The 14,426-nt window shown below is 39.9% G+C and overlaps 1 protein-coding gene across 10 annotated transcripts in view; it reads right to left on the minus strand.

Annotated features, from left to right (window-relative positions):
- Nucleotides 1–14,426, minus strand: part of KIAA1210 (KIAA1210 ortholog) — a 43,562-nt gene that overhangs the window by 12,080 nt on the left and 17,056 nt on the right. For 8 of the 10 annotated variants that reach the window (XM_026848608.1, XM_026848614.1, XM_026848617.1 and 5 more), the window contains exons 3-6: nt 10,881–11,049; nt 6,632–6,761; nt 3,965–4,123; nt 2,860–2,925 (exon numbers count right to left, since the gene is read on the minus strand). In XM_026848608.1, the coding sequence (XP_026704409.1) occupies nt 2,860–2,925; nt 3,965–4,123; nt 6,632–6,761; nt 10,881–11,049 (524 nt within the window). The remainder of the gene's footprint in view (nt 1–2,859; nt 2,926–3,964; nt 4,124–6,631; nt 6,762–10,880; nt 11,050–14,426) is intronic. The other 2 variants (XM_026848618.1, XM_026848612.1) reach the window with 2 other exon arrangements.

Here is a 14,426-nt window from a genome sequence, read left to right on the forward strand (position 1 = left end):
ATCTACAAAAATTGTCTAGATACATTGCTTTGTGTTTAAGGTACCTAAAATTAATTTCCTTATTCTCCATTGAATTTTTTAAGTTCCTAGATCTGAAATAAACCATAATGTATTATGACAGATAAAGACTCTTCTCATGAAATATTTACACATTATGAAAGAGAGAAGGAAGAACACAGCTAATAAATAAGCTGATTATTGTTATAATTCTAAAAAATTAATGATAAACCTGTAAGGATCACTAGAAATTACTAAAATAGTAACACTGTTACTTGTTTCTACATACAAGTTCTTCTGCATTTCAATTATAAAATTACAGTTGTACTTATTTAATATAAAATCACCCGAAGTTAGTATCAGAGCTACTGCTGTACATAAATGGCAAATTCCTGACTCTACTGAGGATTCAGGATTTTTTTTGCTCTGAGCACTGACAGTTGATATCTTCTCTCAAAGACAGTGGAACAGGCACAAGATTTCCACATCAGTGTTCAAGTGCAGGATATATTTGGTGCTTGTTGGTTACTGGGCAGAGGCAGGAGCCTGCACAAGGAGAATGCTGCAGCGAGGAGGCCCATTTCCTAAAGAATGTTTGTGCCAAAACACTGTCCTCAGCCCCACAGGCTGAGACCCTGTTTTGCTTTTAATCAGACTACACTGAAGATGCCAACAAGGAAGCGAGATTTCCATAAAGGCTATCTGGCAAAGGCAGGGTAATGCTGGTTAATGTCTCTGGGAAGTCACTTGCTGTTCGCTTTGAGTGATAGCCCCACATTTAGCTTTAGATTAGTCAGAAAGTGGGTATTTATAAACATGGAAGGCACTGAGAAGTTATATGGCTGACCGATTAGGGTTTCACACAGAGGTGACCCTGTGTGTAACTTCAGATTGCTTAGGCTCAAATCATCTTTTCCCTTTACTAAATATACAACACTGTTAAATGGAATAACTGGTGTAGATTTCTTGGTGCTTTTCACAATTTTTCTCATCTTTAAGATGAGGTTATTCAGTTTAACAACTTGTGTTTTGCTAGCTCAAATCCTGGCATTACATAAATAGTTTCAAAAGCTACTGAAAAAAAAATATTTAGGAAAAGGCTTTATATTTTAGATAAACATATTGGCAATATTTCTGCTAAGCCAAACTGCTGACTAAGAAAAATATTTGGGTAAAGGAACATACACAGTATTGTAGAGAAGCTAGACAGATCCCTAGTGTGTTGGGAAGAAAAAGGAAGAGCCTTTAAATGGGGAATCCTGTGCAATATAGAAAAGAGAAAAAAAGTTCTCTTGTCTCTGTCTGTCTCATAGAAAATGAGGTTACAAGACCAAAAGATCTAAAAGACAGCAGAACTGGGCAGAAAAGGGCTTTTTGCACTGTAAGGAAAAAACAATATGCAGGCTTACAAAATGGATCATTTTAGTCAAAATATGAAACGGGAGATGAGTTAATAAAATGTACATTGAAGTAATGATAAAATATACACAAGAAGTTATTAAAAATAATGACAATCCAAGTTACCTAGATCACTTGGGCCTCTAGCATGACTAGTAGTCTACTACGAGGGGGAGACACTGCTTTAACTTTCTATCTCTAAAGCAAAAGATCTCAGAATGACTGAGAAGGAGTGTGTCTGATCTCAACCACAGACAGGAAAGTTGAGCTGGTCTTGCCCAAAGTTTGCTCTCTCCCTTCTCAAAGACTGGCCAAAGAGAGAGTAAAAGGGAAATCTCCCTTAGCAGTGGGGTTGGCACCAACTGTTTGACCTTCAAGATGCTGCCCGGGCTCCTTAAGGTCCTCTTCATCAGGAAGGAATCTTCTAGGTACTCTGCTACCTCCCCTTTACTTGTGGGCTATTCTCAGTGTCACAAAGCATGAAACTGTGTTCTCTCTGGTGAGCTTCTCAAGCAGGGATTCTGTATGGAGGACTGCAAAGCTTGGGCCAAAATGGCCAGTAGCTGTTCTGAACACATAAATACTCCCCTTCTCACCTAAATGGCAGATTATTTTACTTATACAATTGCAAGAGCTATCCCATAAATCGAATCAGCTCTGTTGGAGTGGTGGCTGCCTCTGTCACTGGCATTTGAAGACCCTATTGGCATAACTGCAGTCTGACTGGCCTTTTAACACTGAAGACAATATAAACAAACCTTGCAACCTTGCAGGCCTGCCTTGAAAGCGTGAGATGAGCAGGAACTCAACTCAGCTTCAAGCAGCGGAGACAGTCAAGGTGAAGGTTCCCTAGGCTCCACTCCAGAAATATGACCTCTGTAAATTTTTCCAAGCTGGTGAAGGAATAGACTGTGTTGGTCTGACAGCAGAACCTGCTGCTTCTGATAGTCACTTACCATCCAAAGAAAATTGCAAATGAACACAGACCTTTTCCTGTGGAATATCTGCCATCAGAAAAGGCTGATCCTGCAATTATTTCCCATGATAAGAGAGATGCAGGGCATTGCTCACAAGTCACTGCTGACAAGCAGGTGTTACTAAGCTATTACTGCTGTTGGGTATTGGGGCCCTGGGATATGGAAGTGGAAATGAAGTGCTTGCCTTGTCCAATTTTCTGCTGTGTAACTCTACAGATTCACACTGTGTAACAGAGCTGACTGTGCCATTCACACAAACCACTTACCAGTAGATTTCTGCCTCTCCTTTTTTGGTTCTTATTCAAAACTCTGTGAGAGGTACATTTTCAGTATCATTTGCATCACTCTGGACTGTTTATGAATTCTTTGCTAGGGTACAATGTATCCAGAATAGATTTAAAAAATCCCCAATGATTGTACTGGCTCCATACAGACACCACACATGCTGTCTCAGGAAAGTTTATTAGCAGGAAAAGTAGCTATTTACCTGTTCATCTTCACTGTCTGTCCCGCCTAAACTCAAAGAGCTATGACGCTGAGCAGGGTTGGAGGACTGTGGGATAAAATAAGGAAGAGGGTAAGTCCAGGGAAGTATCACATTGAATCATCTGGGCCTGGATATCCAGTGCTACTTATGAGAGAACACAAGAGGAAAGATAACAGAAGGGTCACTGAGTCCCTGCCTCACAGAGTAGGTTTCATTTGTTCACTGGGGATCAAACATAAAGTAGAGGAGCTTTAATCTGCTGTGAGATACGTTGTAAGAATTGACCACATAAGTCAATACATTATTTATAGTCACTTTGACATACTTTTTTAAGATCTTCAAATTAACAAATGCTCACATGCTCACTCAAGTTCAAATCATGTATTTACTGCGAAAAGGCAATTCCTAAGAAAGAAGATAATCCAAACCTCCTCTGAATGCCATCAGGACCTGTTCTCCTCAGACTCATAGAATTGTCACTTTCCTGTCAATTCAACTAATATTGCCCTGGTTTTGAGCTATTTCATTCCAAAACCAGTAACTGTTTAAGATTCTCTTGCAGTCCCCATTATTTTTATTTTCCTCACTAGCTTTAAAACACCCAAAGATGTTTTAAAGGATGAAGGAAACTGCCAATCTCTCCAGCTCTTTGAAGTTGGAAGACATGGGAAATTCATTTGTGCAGTGCAAGTACCTCGTCTTGTTCTCACACTGGAAGTCACAGTAACACAACCCTCACCCATCACTAATTGAGATTTTATGCTTTCTGCGATACAGATCTGTCAGGAGAGAGCATCTTGTCCAAAGGCACTGAGAGTTGTCACATCAACTGAATTTCTCTCCTCTTTCTCTAATGATACAGGTCACAACTACCCCAGCCCTGGTCTACATAAAAGAATATAAAATTGTACTCAGAAGGGGTATTTGTAAGGTCACTTAGTAGGTACCCCTCATAGTAACAAGTCCACAATCCACCTAGGTAATTTGTTCTAGTTCTGACTGATCTGTACCATCAGATTTTATCACAAGCAAAAAGGTCTTCCCCTTTTCCAAGCAGGTTTTCTTTTCTGTACAGGTGGTCACTAAAGTGACATAATAATTATACCTTGCTTGGTGAATCTGTCAGAACTTCATGAAGGGTTGAAATTTCAGGAGGGCTTCTAGGTAAACCATCATCTTCAGAAACAGCACCTGCATCTTCTAGTTTCTTTCCAGTTATGACAAGAGGAGGAGATCCAAGCCTGATGTTCTGCTGCAACTGAAGCTGTGGTTGAAAAAAAATTTAGAATATACACTTTCAATGGCTTTATTTATAAGGGACATTCTGGACACTTTTAACCCAGTTGCTCTCATTAGGCATGCAGAATCTCTTAGTTAACAGAAATACTTGAAGAAATAGAGCATTTACAGACAATAGCCATTAATAAAATTTTATTTAGTTACATTCATCAAGGACCCATCATTAGAACTGGCTTTGGTACAAAACTAAAATCAAAATCAGTTTTATTAAGTTGTTACCAAAGACAGAAGTTTCACAATTCCAGAAAATGTACAGCAGTTTAACTCAGTTTAAATTTAAAACTTTAAAAATTCTAGATTTAAGTATTCTTTAAATAATTACATATATCCTGATGTCCCAAATAGTCACACAAGGTATTGTCAGCAGCAGCTCCCAACCCCAGGTTTATGTGGTCAGCTTTCCTTCATAAAGTCCTTCCAAATATTGAGAACTAGTGACCACTCTTTCCTGCACAAGCAGCTGAGTCCCACTTTTTATACAAAGACAATTTAATTCGGTTTCTGGTCCACCCTAATAAATTCTTTGTTAATTTTCCCCAGCATCACATCCTGGTCCTGTCCACAGCAAGAACAGTAATAGCAACCAGGAACAACTTTGTTTGTACAGGAGTATGGGGATTCTTATCCAAGATTGCACAAAAGAATGCTCTGGCAGGCCCTGACCCTAGAAAAATAAAACAAAGTCTGCAACCTCACAAGCAGCCAGATGTTCCCTCAAACTAAAAAAGTTCAGATCTCAGGAAACACCATTACTAAAATTCTTGGCTTAAGTCTGACAGCCATGTCAAAGCTGGAATAGAAACAAGGTCTGAACAGAAACTTTGTCCTTCAACTCAAAACATCTCAACTGAATATTCCCCAAGATAAATATGCAGACCTGCTTTTTCTGTTTCTTTGCTTATTAAACCAGACTGGGAAATTCTAGGCCTAATTATGTGCTCTTCTGCAAGCTATGCATTCATTTATATCTCTGTAAAATAGATCTAAATAGCTGCCATTCTTATTCAGCAAGATTGACTTGCAATGTAATTCCTATAGATGATCTAATAGCCACACAGGATAGCACAATGTCACCCTTTAATCCACCAGTCCCCCAGTTCAAACAGTCTTCTTACCCTCTTACCCACAACAATCAAAGAAGTATCACCAATATAATCTGCAAAAGCAGGACTGGTGACAAACCGAACAAAGATTGCAATATATGGGCAAAACAAGACATACAACATACCTGTGCACCTCATGGGAAGGAAAATACAGAAATTCAATTTTGCTTTTCTCTCTTTCCACAACTTCACATCTTTGATTTATTAAATTTGTTACATGCAGACAGCAGTGTTTTGGGGGGGGAAATTCTGAATTTACAGTCTGTCTTCTACTGGTAGAAGTTAATTTACATTGCTAAGAAAATAACAGCTTTTATTACTGCTTGGCTTTTATTCTGACGAGAGTCAAGCTCACAGAAAAAGGCTGTCTTTTATGACTATAAAAATAGTGCTGGCAGTATTACATTACCATGCAGGATAATGGATGAATGAAGAGAGGGCACAGTGGACTGGAGATAGAATGAAAAGAGCTTTTTTCCCCCAACAAATTTCTATCATATACAAACATGATTTCTCCTGCTACTCTTATTGTTACACAAAAAATACCCTGACTTGAAGCTTAGCCTGTTTTGCAGTCTTATGGAAGAACAAATCCCTCTGTGCATCTTCTATTACTTAACATGTGATCAATTGTGTTTTGCAACGTGAAGCTCACACTGAGTAAAGGAAGAATTTCAATGGCCTTTGGCTGCTTTATCAACGGTTTGTTTTCAGTCTCTGGAAAAAACTTAAATTCTTATCTCAGTACTCTGAGCTAGGCAGTTATTTAAATGCAATTAATATAACCAACAGCTGATATGGAGCTGTCAAGGAGGGTTCAGTATGTGCCTTGGAAGAAGGAAATGACCTAGCAGAATAGAGTATCCTTTGCTGGCAGAGACTAGAAGAATAATGATATAAATAAAGCTGTCACTAAGAGTGCCCTGACATATCCATCATCCCACACGCTTACACAGCTGCTGGTGTTAGCATGTACAGTGAAAACATCATAGCCAGAATTGCCAAAAAGGAGAACGTATAAATAATGTACAAAGAATAACAGTGCAAGGGACACGTTACAGTATAAATAAATGGTCTTAATCCAAAAGCAGTAGCTATGAAGTAAGGAATGGAAATCCCATTGGAAGAGGACATGTTCATTAAGGAAAGTTTCCAAGAATCCATGTGAGACCTAAGCAAGGCTGAAAGCACCAGAACTGCTCAAAGATGCAGCTTCCAAGAGGCAGAATAGATCCAAAAGTAGTAAATCTGGCTTTGCACACTTTAGTCAACAAAATCTTAAGGCACACAGCAGAGGAGTCAAGCAACAGAGTTTCCTAGGAGACAGCTAATACAAAGCAGCACCATGAATGAGGGGATGATGTTCTCACCTGCAAAGTTTTCACTCTTCCAGGTATGTTTTCCTGAGACAATGTGTCACCTGCCACATTTCCTGGTGCAGACTCAAAAATGAAGACGCTGTCATGGGACAAGGCTTTGTTTCCCATGCTTCCTTTGGGCCTGACAAGAAAGAAAGAATGGTCACTGCACTTGGTACAGCCCTCCAAACAGTTCCCTGTACTACTTGACAAGGGCAGAAGGATCATAAAGAGGTCAGGGTGGGATGCATCTCCCTTAACTTCAGATTTGTGCATGTTAGCTGTCTAAGGTAGTCCCTGCTAGCTCCTTTTATACTTAGAAGGAAGGAAGAAACACTTTTTAGGATGCTGATCAAATGCAGGTGTCTCTTTTCAGATGTATTCAGCATCTGCACTGAACACACAGGCCAGTCTCTGTGGACTAGAGAGTCCAGGGTGATCTGGTCAAATGCTGGGATTTACTTGGATGCCTGCCAGCCTGAGAGATGTCTACAGTGCAGCGGGAGACAACAGGAGTCCACTGCCCTCCTTTGGTGGGAATGTGCCTGGCATTAGATATTCAGGATACAACCTTTGCAGCCTGGTGTTTCATACCTGCCAAAGACTGTGGATTACTTTTCCCCTTCTTGCAAATGCAGGCAGAAAATGAAATTTCACAACATTAACAAACTTAATTCAAAACTTCTCATGTCCAGCAATAAAAACAGTTCTGTTCACGTGTATCATGAACATCGTCACATCCCAAGCATATTAGACAATGTAGATGGGACAAGCGTCCATGGCCACAGTTACCGGCCTATCCATGGCCAAGTTAAAGTACCCAGGTAAGATATTCTTGCTCTGCTCCATGCTTACTGGGTGTTTATCCCAGCGAAGCACGATGAATTCCCACAACAGCTGTTAACTGAGTTGAAATCAACAGAGGTCAGTTGAGGTTGGGCTATTAGGTTGTACAGGGCAAATTTTGCACTTGGGTGGCACAGCAAGGAAGGCTTCAAATCTTTTATTCATCAAGTTCTACCAGCACACACAGGCACTGTCTGTACACAACTTTGTCCAAAAGACCACAAGGATGGCCTCTACCAGGATTTCATTCTATCATTTACCTGGAAAACAACAGAGAATACTCTCATGTTGTTGGCTGCCAGACTCATAACTCTCAAGTTACAAGGATTCCTTGGCTCTGCTGCCATGCAAGCAATGCTCATTGCCTCTGGAAGTTGGACTCTTGGTATCAGGGGATGATCAGGAACAGAACTCTGACAAGGAAAATCCAGTAAGCCTAACACTCTTCTGCAAGGAAAGTGAATAGAAGAGGTCTCTGCTATTTGCCTAACCCCAGAGTCTCTATTTAGAAGAAAGTCCTGAAAGACTGTGAACTTTCATAAAGTAAACACACCATGTAAAAAAACCCAAACAAACGACTCTTCTTCCTCCTGCATCTCCCTTCTTTACATCTCCGGAAACAACATATCCTTTATCTGCTCGACTAACCCTCATGTTACTCCAAAGGTATAGTCAATCAGTGTACAGTTATGCCGAGTCTCACAGCAGAGCAAAATAATTTTGCTCTATGTTTATGTTGTGTCAAAGACAATCTGAGCTTTCTTTCACAGTACAGGTCAGAGTTCGTGGTTCCTCCCATTATATGTAATAGCTAAAGTCTGTGTTATTTTATAGGACAGCAATTCTACACACAAGTAAGGCTTGCCTTGTTTCATCATCAGAGTGAATGAAGTCATCCCATCTTTTTGTGTGTTTGATATTAAAGTCTTTTTCAGCATGAAAGACACCCTATATGGGCAAGACAATTTTATTGCATTCAGAAATACAGTGTCATTCAACTTTCATTTGCTGTAATGTATATATTATTATGTATTATTAGTTGGCATATTTTATTTACTGAAAAGAATGCATGTGTGTTAGGATGTATTAACCTTTTTAATTTGGGATTTCCTCACTTCCTTTAATTGGAATTCTTTAGCACTAAGAGCTGAGGTTTCCTTGTTCTTGAGACTGCCAGTACAAGACCTATTTCTTTCTTTCTTTGCATATGTATTGTATGGGGTTGCAAGAGAATCACTGTATTTTCTCCTGGCAGTCACAAAAAGAGGGTTGGATTAAATATAGAATTAACTGCAGCTTTAGTACAGCTGAGTCTCTTATGTGCAAATATATGTTCATGTGTAATTCCAGGCAGTGTATTTATATTTGCGCTGAAGATAAAGATGCACTGTTAGCCAAACCCCCAGATATTTTAGCCACTGTATCTCCACACTGATTTCCCTACACAAATGCTCAATTCATTCATGTGTATCAACACTTGACTGAGGAAATGACAAGACTCTACAGCCAGCAATAAAGTCGCTCCTAAACTCATCATGGCCTGTGCTATATACCACTTCTTACTGCTGCAACCCCACTTTATTAATGCTTGAGGTACGGTGAAGAAAGGTGACAATTCCATCAGGCAACCACTCTCAAAACCAACTGCAGCCTCTCAAAGGAGTAACTGTTCATTACAAAGACCAGGACAATTTTATGTATTGTCTCAGCAGTTTTTCCTGCTCAAAGCTTTTTAACTGGAATAAGGCTATTCGAGACTCAATTTTCCTCTATATAAGGTCCTTTATCCTTTTGATGATAGAGAAAGAAGTCATCCATGGCACATGCTTTAACTTTGCCATAAAGGTTTTTCCATTTGCATTCAAAACTCATGCCCCTTGGAAGATAAAGAGGCAGTGGCATATAATGTTCCCTTCCCCTTCACAGATGCCCAATCCTGTTGATTTCCTACAGCATCCTCACATCTGGTCACATCCCTTTGGCTGCTACAAGAAGTATCTGGCACATCTGGGGGTTTGGTCTCTGGCTAGTATTCAGGAAAGTTAAATTTTAAAAAGATTACATGAGGGGAGGGGTTTTTAAAAAAAAAAAAAAAAAGAAAGAAAAAAAAAGAAAAACAGTGCTTCTGCCTCAAGAAGAAAGCAACAGCAGCATTGTTCTAGGATTGGTTTTGATATTCTGCATGTCAGAAATTGCAAAGCTCAGGGTCCTGCAATAAATCCTTCACAAATTGTATTTCCACTGGCTTTCAGGATCAGGTTTTCCACAGGATTATGTAGTTCAGTCTCTCTAGGTACTTACAAAGTGTGCTTATGCCATGCAGGGTCTGGACATGATACCGTTTTCAAGTAGCGCAAACATATGCTCTCATTTTTTCAGAAAGGCCATCTAATCCTATCTCTAAGGGTTTTACTCACTTCCTGATCTCTGATCTTGCAAAACTGTTCATAATCACTGGAGGATAGCACTGAGGTAAACAGCAATTGGACTTGAAGTACTCGGTTAAGGGCAAGAGCAAGAGTTTGCACCCACACTGCCTCTGGAGTAGAGAGATGATTTTAAGCCAGATCCCTCCTATGGGCTGATGGGATAAGCTCAGCTGTTTGTAAACTTTTTGGACTGGGTTAGCTGGGTCGCTCTAATTCCTCTTACCCCAGGAGACTGGTTGTGTGGTCACTTACTCTGTTGCTGTTATGATAACAAAGAAAAATAAAGAGATCGTTGTTTCATTCCCAGATCATTTCCATGATGCAGTTGCATAAACACAACAGAGCATGTAGAAGGTGGGGTAAGGAGGAACAAGCACCCATGAGAAAGTAAGATCTATAAGCTGTATCACCAGAAGAAACGTAGCACCCAGCTCCACCAAATGCCTTATTTGATGACACAAAGCATTTGGCAGCAATGCTGATTTCAGCATGTCCCACTCCAGTCACTTATTCATACCCATCCAACGTCCCCTCCAACAAAACACTGCAAACGATAGGATGTTCTTTCCCTTTACCTCAGCCATGATGGAGGGCACCACCCATGCTAAAACACAGCAACTCAACTTCACATGTATTCTCTGTACTAGCATGACTCGATCATCAGTCTCCTTTAAAGCTCCTGCTGATCAGACCTTCCAGGACAGATTTCAGACACTAAAATCAATCAAAACAATCTGGGCTATCTACAGTTTTAGAGTAAGAGGTTGGATCACCTCTGCCCCTGGCTGCCCTCCCCCTCCTCTCCATGCTGGCTTTTGAAGCATTAGCAGAGAAAGAGGAAATTCCTGAAATTCCTACATCAGCATTAAGGCTTGTTTTGCACAAACTTGGACAGAGGTTGCTCCTAAGGGGCCAACTCCTGCTTTCATCCTACTGTTGTGAGAGGTCCGCTTTTATTTATTTATTTTCCTTCCCCGCCAGCTTACCCAGCCTCCTTCGGTGAATGAAGTGTGGTAGTGTCGAGCACAGAGATACTGACATCGCTGCTGGACTGGCTAGGTTTTAAATTACTTTCCCCCCTGGGAGGTGGAGGCTCTTTCCTTTTCTTCTTGGCAAAGAAGTTCTTGAAAGTCTGAAATTTGGATTTTTTCTTTCCTGCAACATGAGAAAAATGAAAATTTATGGAAATTGGAGGTGTTGCTTGGCTTGGAGAATGTTATCTCTTAAATTCTGGATGAAGCCTCAAAGCTAGAGCAGCCCATTCAGTTTTAGTCAGCTCCTTTGTAAATAATTCAGCACTCGAGTCCAGTGAAAGGTGAAGCTGCAGTTCTTACATTTGCTGCCTATAAAGCTACATTGGCATCAAGCTGACAATAGTGGTGCCTACTTAGGTTCCAGTTTATGAAAAATACACCTTATAGAGAGAATGTATCTACCTACAACTGAACAGTGATCATGCCAATCATATTTGATATCTTTTCAATACAAAAATTGATGCCAGTATCTTTAACTCTTATTGCACTTTACTTAGTTTAGTTCTGCTTTCTCTTAGTGCTGTAAGGAGACCACTTGAAGGATATTCAACAGTTGGCAAAAAAGATTGAAATTGACAAAATAATCTGTAATATGTAAGAATTTAGAAATTCTAAAACCAAAACACCTGTTTCCACTTTAAACCACTGCCCCAAAATAAAATCAACAACTCCTCCAAGGACAATGGAGCAAACTTAATTTAAGACACTGCCCTGTAGGAAACCCCCAAACATAGCAGCCGTAAGAACACAATTAGAAAACTGTTAATCTAATTTCAGATTTTTCCACGGTCCAAATGAAAATACAAAAACAACAATATAAACCATACAAAATATCACTGACCTCTTTAATTTTTAATAACCTAGGATACTTTAAAATTCTTATTTTTATTTTCTTTTAGCACACAAGTGCTGCATTTTGTCACTGACCCTTACATTGAGGGGTCAGTATGGAGTGGTTTGGGCCAAACTATTGTACTAAGACCCCTGTGATTGACTGAAATACATATGCAGAGCAGTAACATCACTGCGTATCTGAGCCAAATTCATTGTTCAATTAATACTTTACAGGAGCTGGCGTAATAAATGCCCACAGCTGGAGGATTCCTTCATAAGCAAAGCATTATTTCAACACAATTATTGTCTTCCAGCAATGATTTAGTCGGCGTTGCTCTGTCTCAACGTGTGCCCTGTACGTGTGGGGATTTCTGCCAATGGGCCTTATCTGGGCTGAAACTGTGCCACCACACAGCTGCATCAGACAGTAGCCACTTTGAGAAATAAACAACGATACTGAGATCTACTCACCCTGCCTCCTCCCCGCTCTCAAGACCAGTGCCAGCGTCATGCGTCAGGACACATAAGGATGCTACTACACTGTCCAGCATGGACTGATGAAACAGCTACCTCCCTGCAGAACAGTAACAGCCAGGGAAGACCTGCACATTGCCTTCCAAGAGACTTGGCCTATCACTGAGACCAAACTATCTTTCAAACCATGTAGAGCAAAACTATCAATGGACTCCCACTCACCTGAATAGTAATGGGATGTTGTGCTCCTATGGAGGGTTTATCAGTGGAAGACCTTTTTCTCTTCCACTGCTGCTTACCAGGCAGTGGGTCACAAAAAACATACAGGTTATATTGCCTGCCCCAGACTACCAAGCTGACCTCAGGGCTTTTGGATTTGTTAAGACACTCATGGGGCTCAATGAATTTCATGCTGCACCCAAGAATTGGTAAGAGAAGACAGGTCATGCAAGCAGAAGACCAAAGTGCCTCTCAAATAAAACAAGGGTGTTCAGTGTCCCTTAGAGAGTCTTTAGAAATGTCTCCCTGCCATTACTGCCATTCATATTAGCAAGTAGACAACATATATGGTATTTTCCCAGAAAACTTCTCAGAGATGAGTTGGTTTATTTTAGATAAGCAAAACAAAAGATTTAAAAGTTTCATGAAAGCAGTGCCCTAAAATTATCAACTCAGCAATGTCTGCTAACACAGCAATGACTCCAAGAACAAAATGGCAGACATTGCTACATGCAGAGAGCTCTGCAACTTAAAGGCAGTCTAAATGAAAAACAGACATTATCATGTACACTGATCAACTGACAGTGATACAGACAGAAAGCAAGTTCAATTCTTGTGCAAGTAGTACCAATGAGCTTAATTAGATGGTGGGAATGTTAAAAAAAAAAAAAAATCAAAACACCACCACAATACAATAACAACAGAAAAAGAAGTGATCCTACGGACACTTAAGAGAAACAAACATATAAGTCCTACCGCAAAGGATAACATTGCCAAGGTAATACTCAAAATAATTGTTTAGATCAGAAGTGGTGCTAACTTTAGAATGGAGGCCATGGAAAGGATTTGCAAACACTGCCAGTGAGTAAACCTCAGCTGGCATGGGACAACACTTGGGCACCGTTGTGCAACATCCTCTGATGCAGACACATCAATTACTTCAGTGCTTTCCCTAGCCTCTAATTTATTACTGATGTGCAGGGCACACCCCCTCCAGCAATAATTCCTCTTCAGCCACACAGTGCTCAGCTGCATGCCTTCAGCTGTTTCAGATGAATGAGAAAACAGTAAGTGTTCCTGCAGTTCCAGAAGATGGGCACTTGCTGTATTATTACGCAAAAAGAGATAAAGTCACTACTTAGTGCTGCATGCAGATGAAAACTGTGGGACTGCTCTATGTGAGAGCATTTGTCAATAAAGACACAGTTTAGAAAGATAATGTTAACATTAATTTCCTGATGCATAAGTTGCACGCTGGTTTCACACACCATTAAAAGGATGTCACATTTAATTAAAAGGTGCCTACATTTCAGTGCAGCATATCACTAAATTGGTAGAGTGCTCTATGATACTTGAACCAACAAAATACAAGAGGATCTTTTTACTTAAAATAGAAAAAAATCATTGCATAACAAAAATCCTGCCAAAGCAAGGAGAGAAGACCCAAGCTCAGACAACTATGCTTATTTCCCCTTCACCCACTAATGAATTCATGATGTTTGAATTCTGATATAAAAGATTAAATTTAAAGGCTACTGCCCTAAAAAGCAAAAGCCTTCCCAAAAATTAGTTGCTTATGTTAACTATGATTTAGCCCACTGTAACAGAAAAGGAGCAGGAGTAAGCATTTTGCTTTCTCTGTAAAGTTTGTTTATTCTGTATTTTTTACTGTTTGTGTACTGCCTATTTCATTGTTTCTCCTGTGCATAAACAGAATTAATGCATGTCCTTCTGCCCTTTGCATGGTTCTTCCCAATAACAAGATAGAAAAGAGAAAGATGCTTTTTCCAGTGCGAATCTGAGACCATAAAAAGCACTGGGAACATCTGATCTGGGAGCTCAATTATCATATTTAAATTAAACAGTTAATTTTGAGATCTTCTATGCTCTCTGACTTCCTAAGGTGTGTTCAAGACACATTTTCCATTTTTTCCTCAAATCCAAGGACTAGATACTTTTACCACTAAAAAC

The sequence above is a fragment of the Athene cunicularia genome (assembly GCF_003259725.1).
Source record: "Athene cunicularia isolate RWA chromosome 4 unlocalized genomic scaffold, athCun1 chr4_part3, whole genome shotgun sequence".
NCBI classification, from domain to species: Eukaryota; Metazoa; Chordata; class Aves; order Strigiformes; family Strigidae; genus Athene; species Athene cunicularia.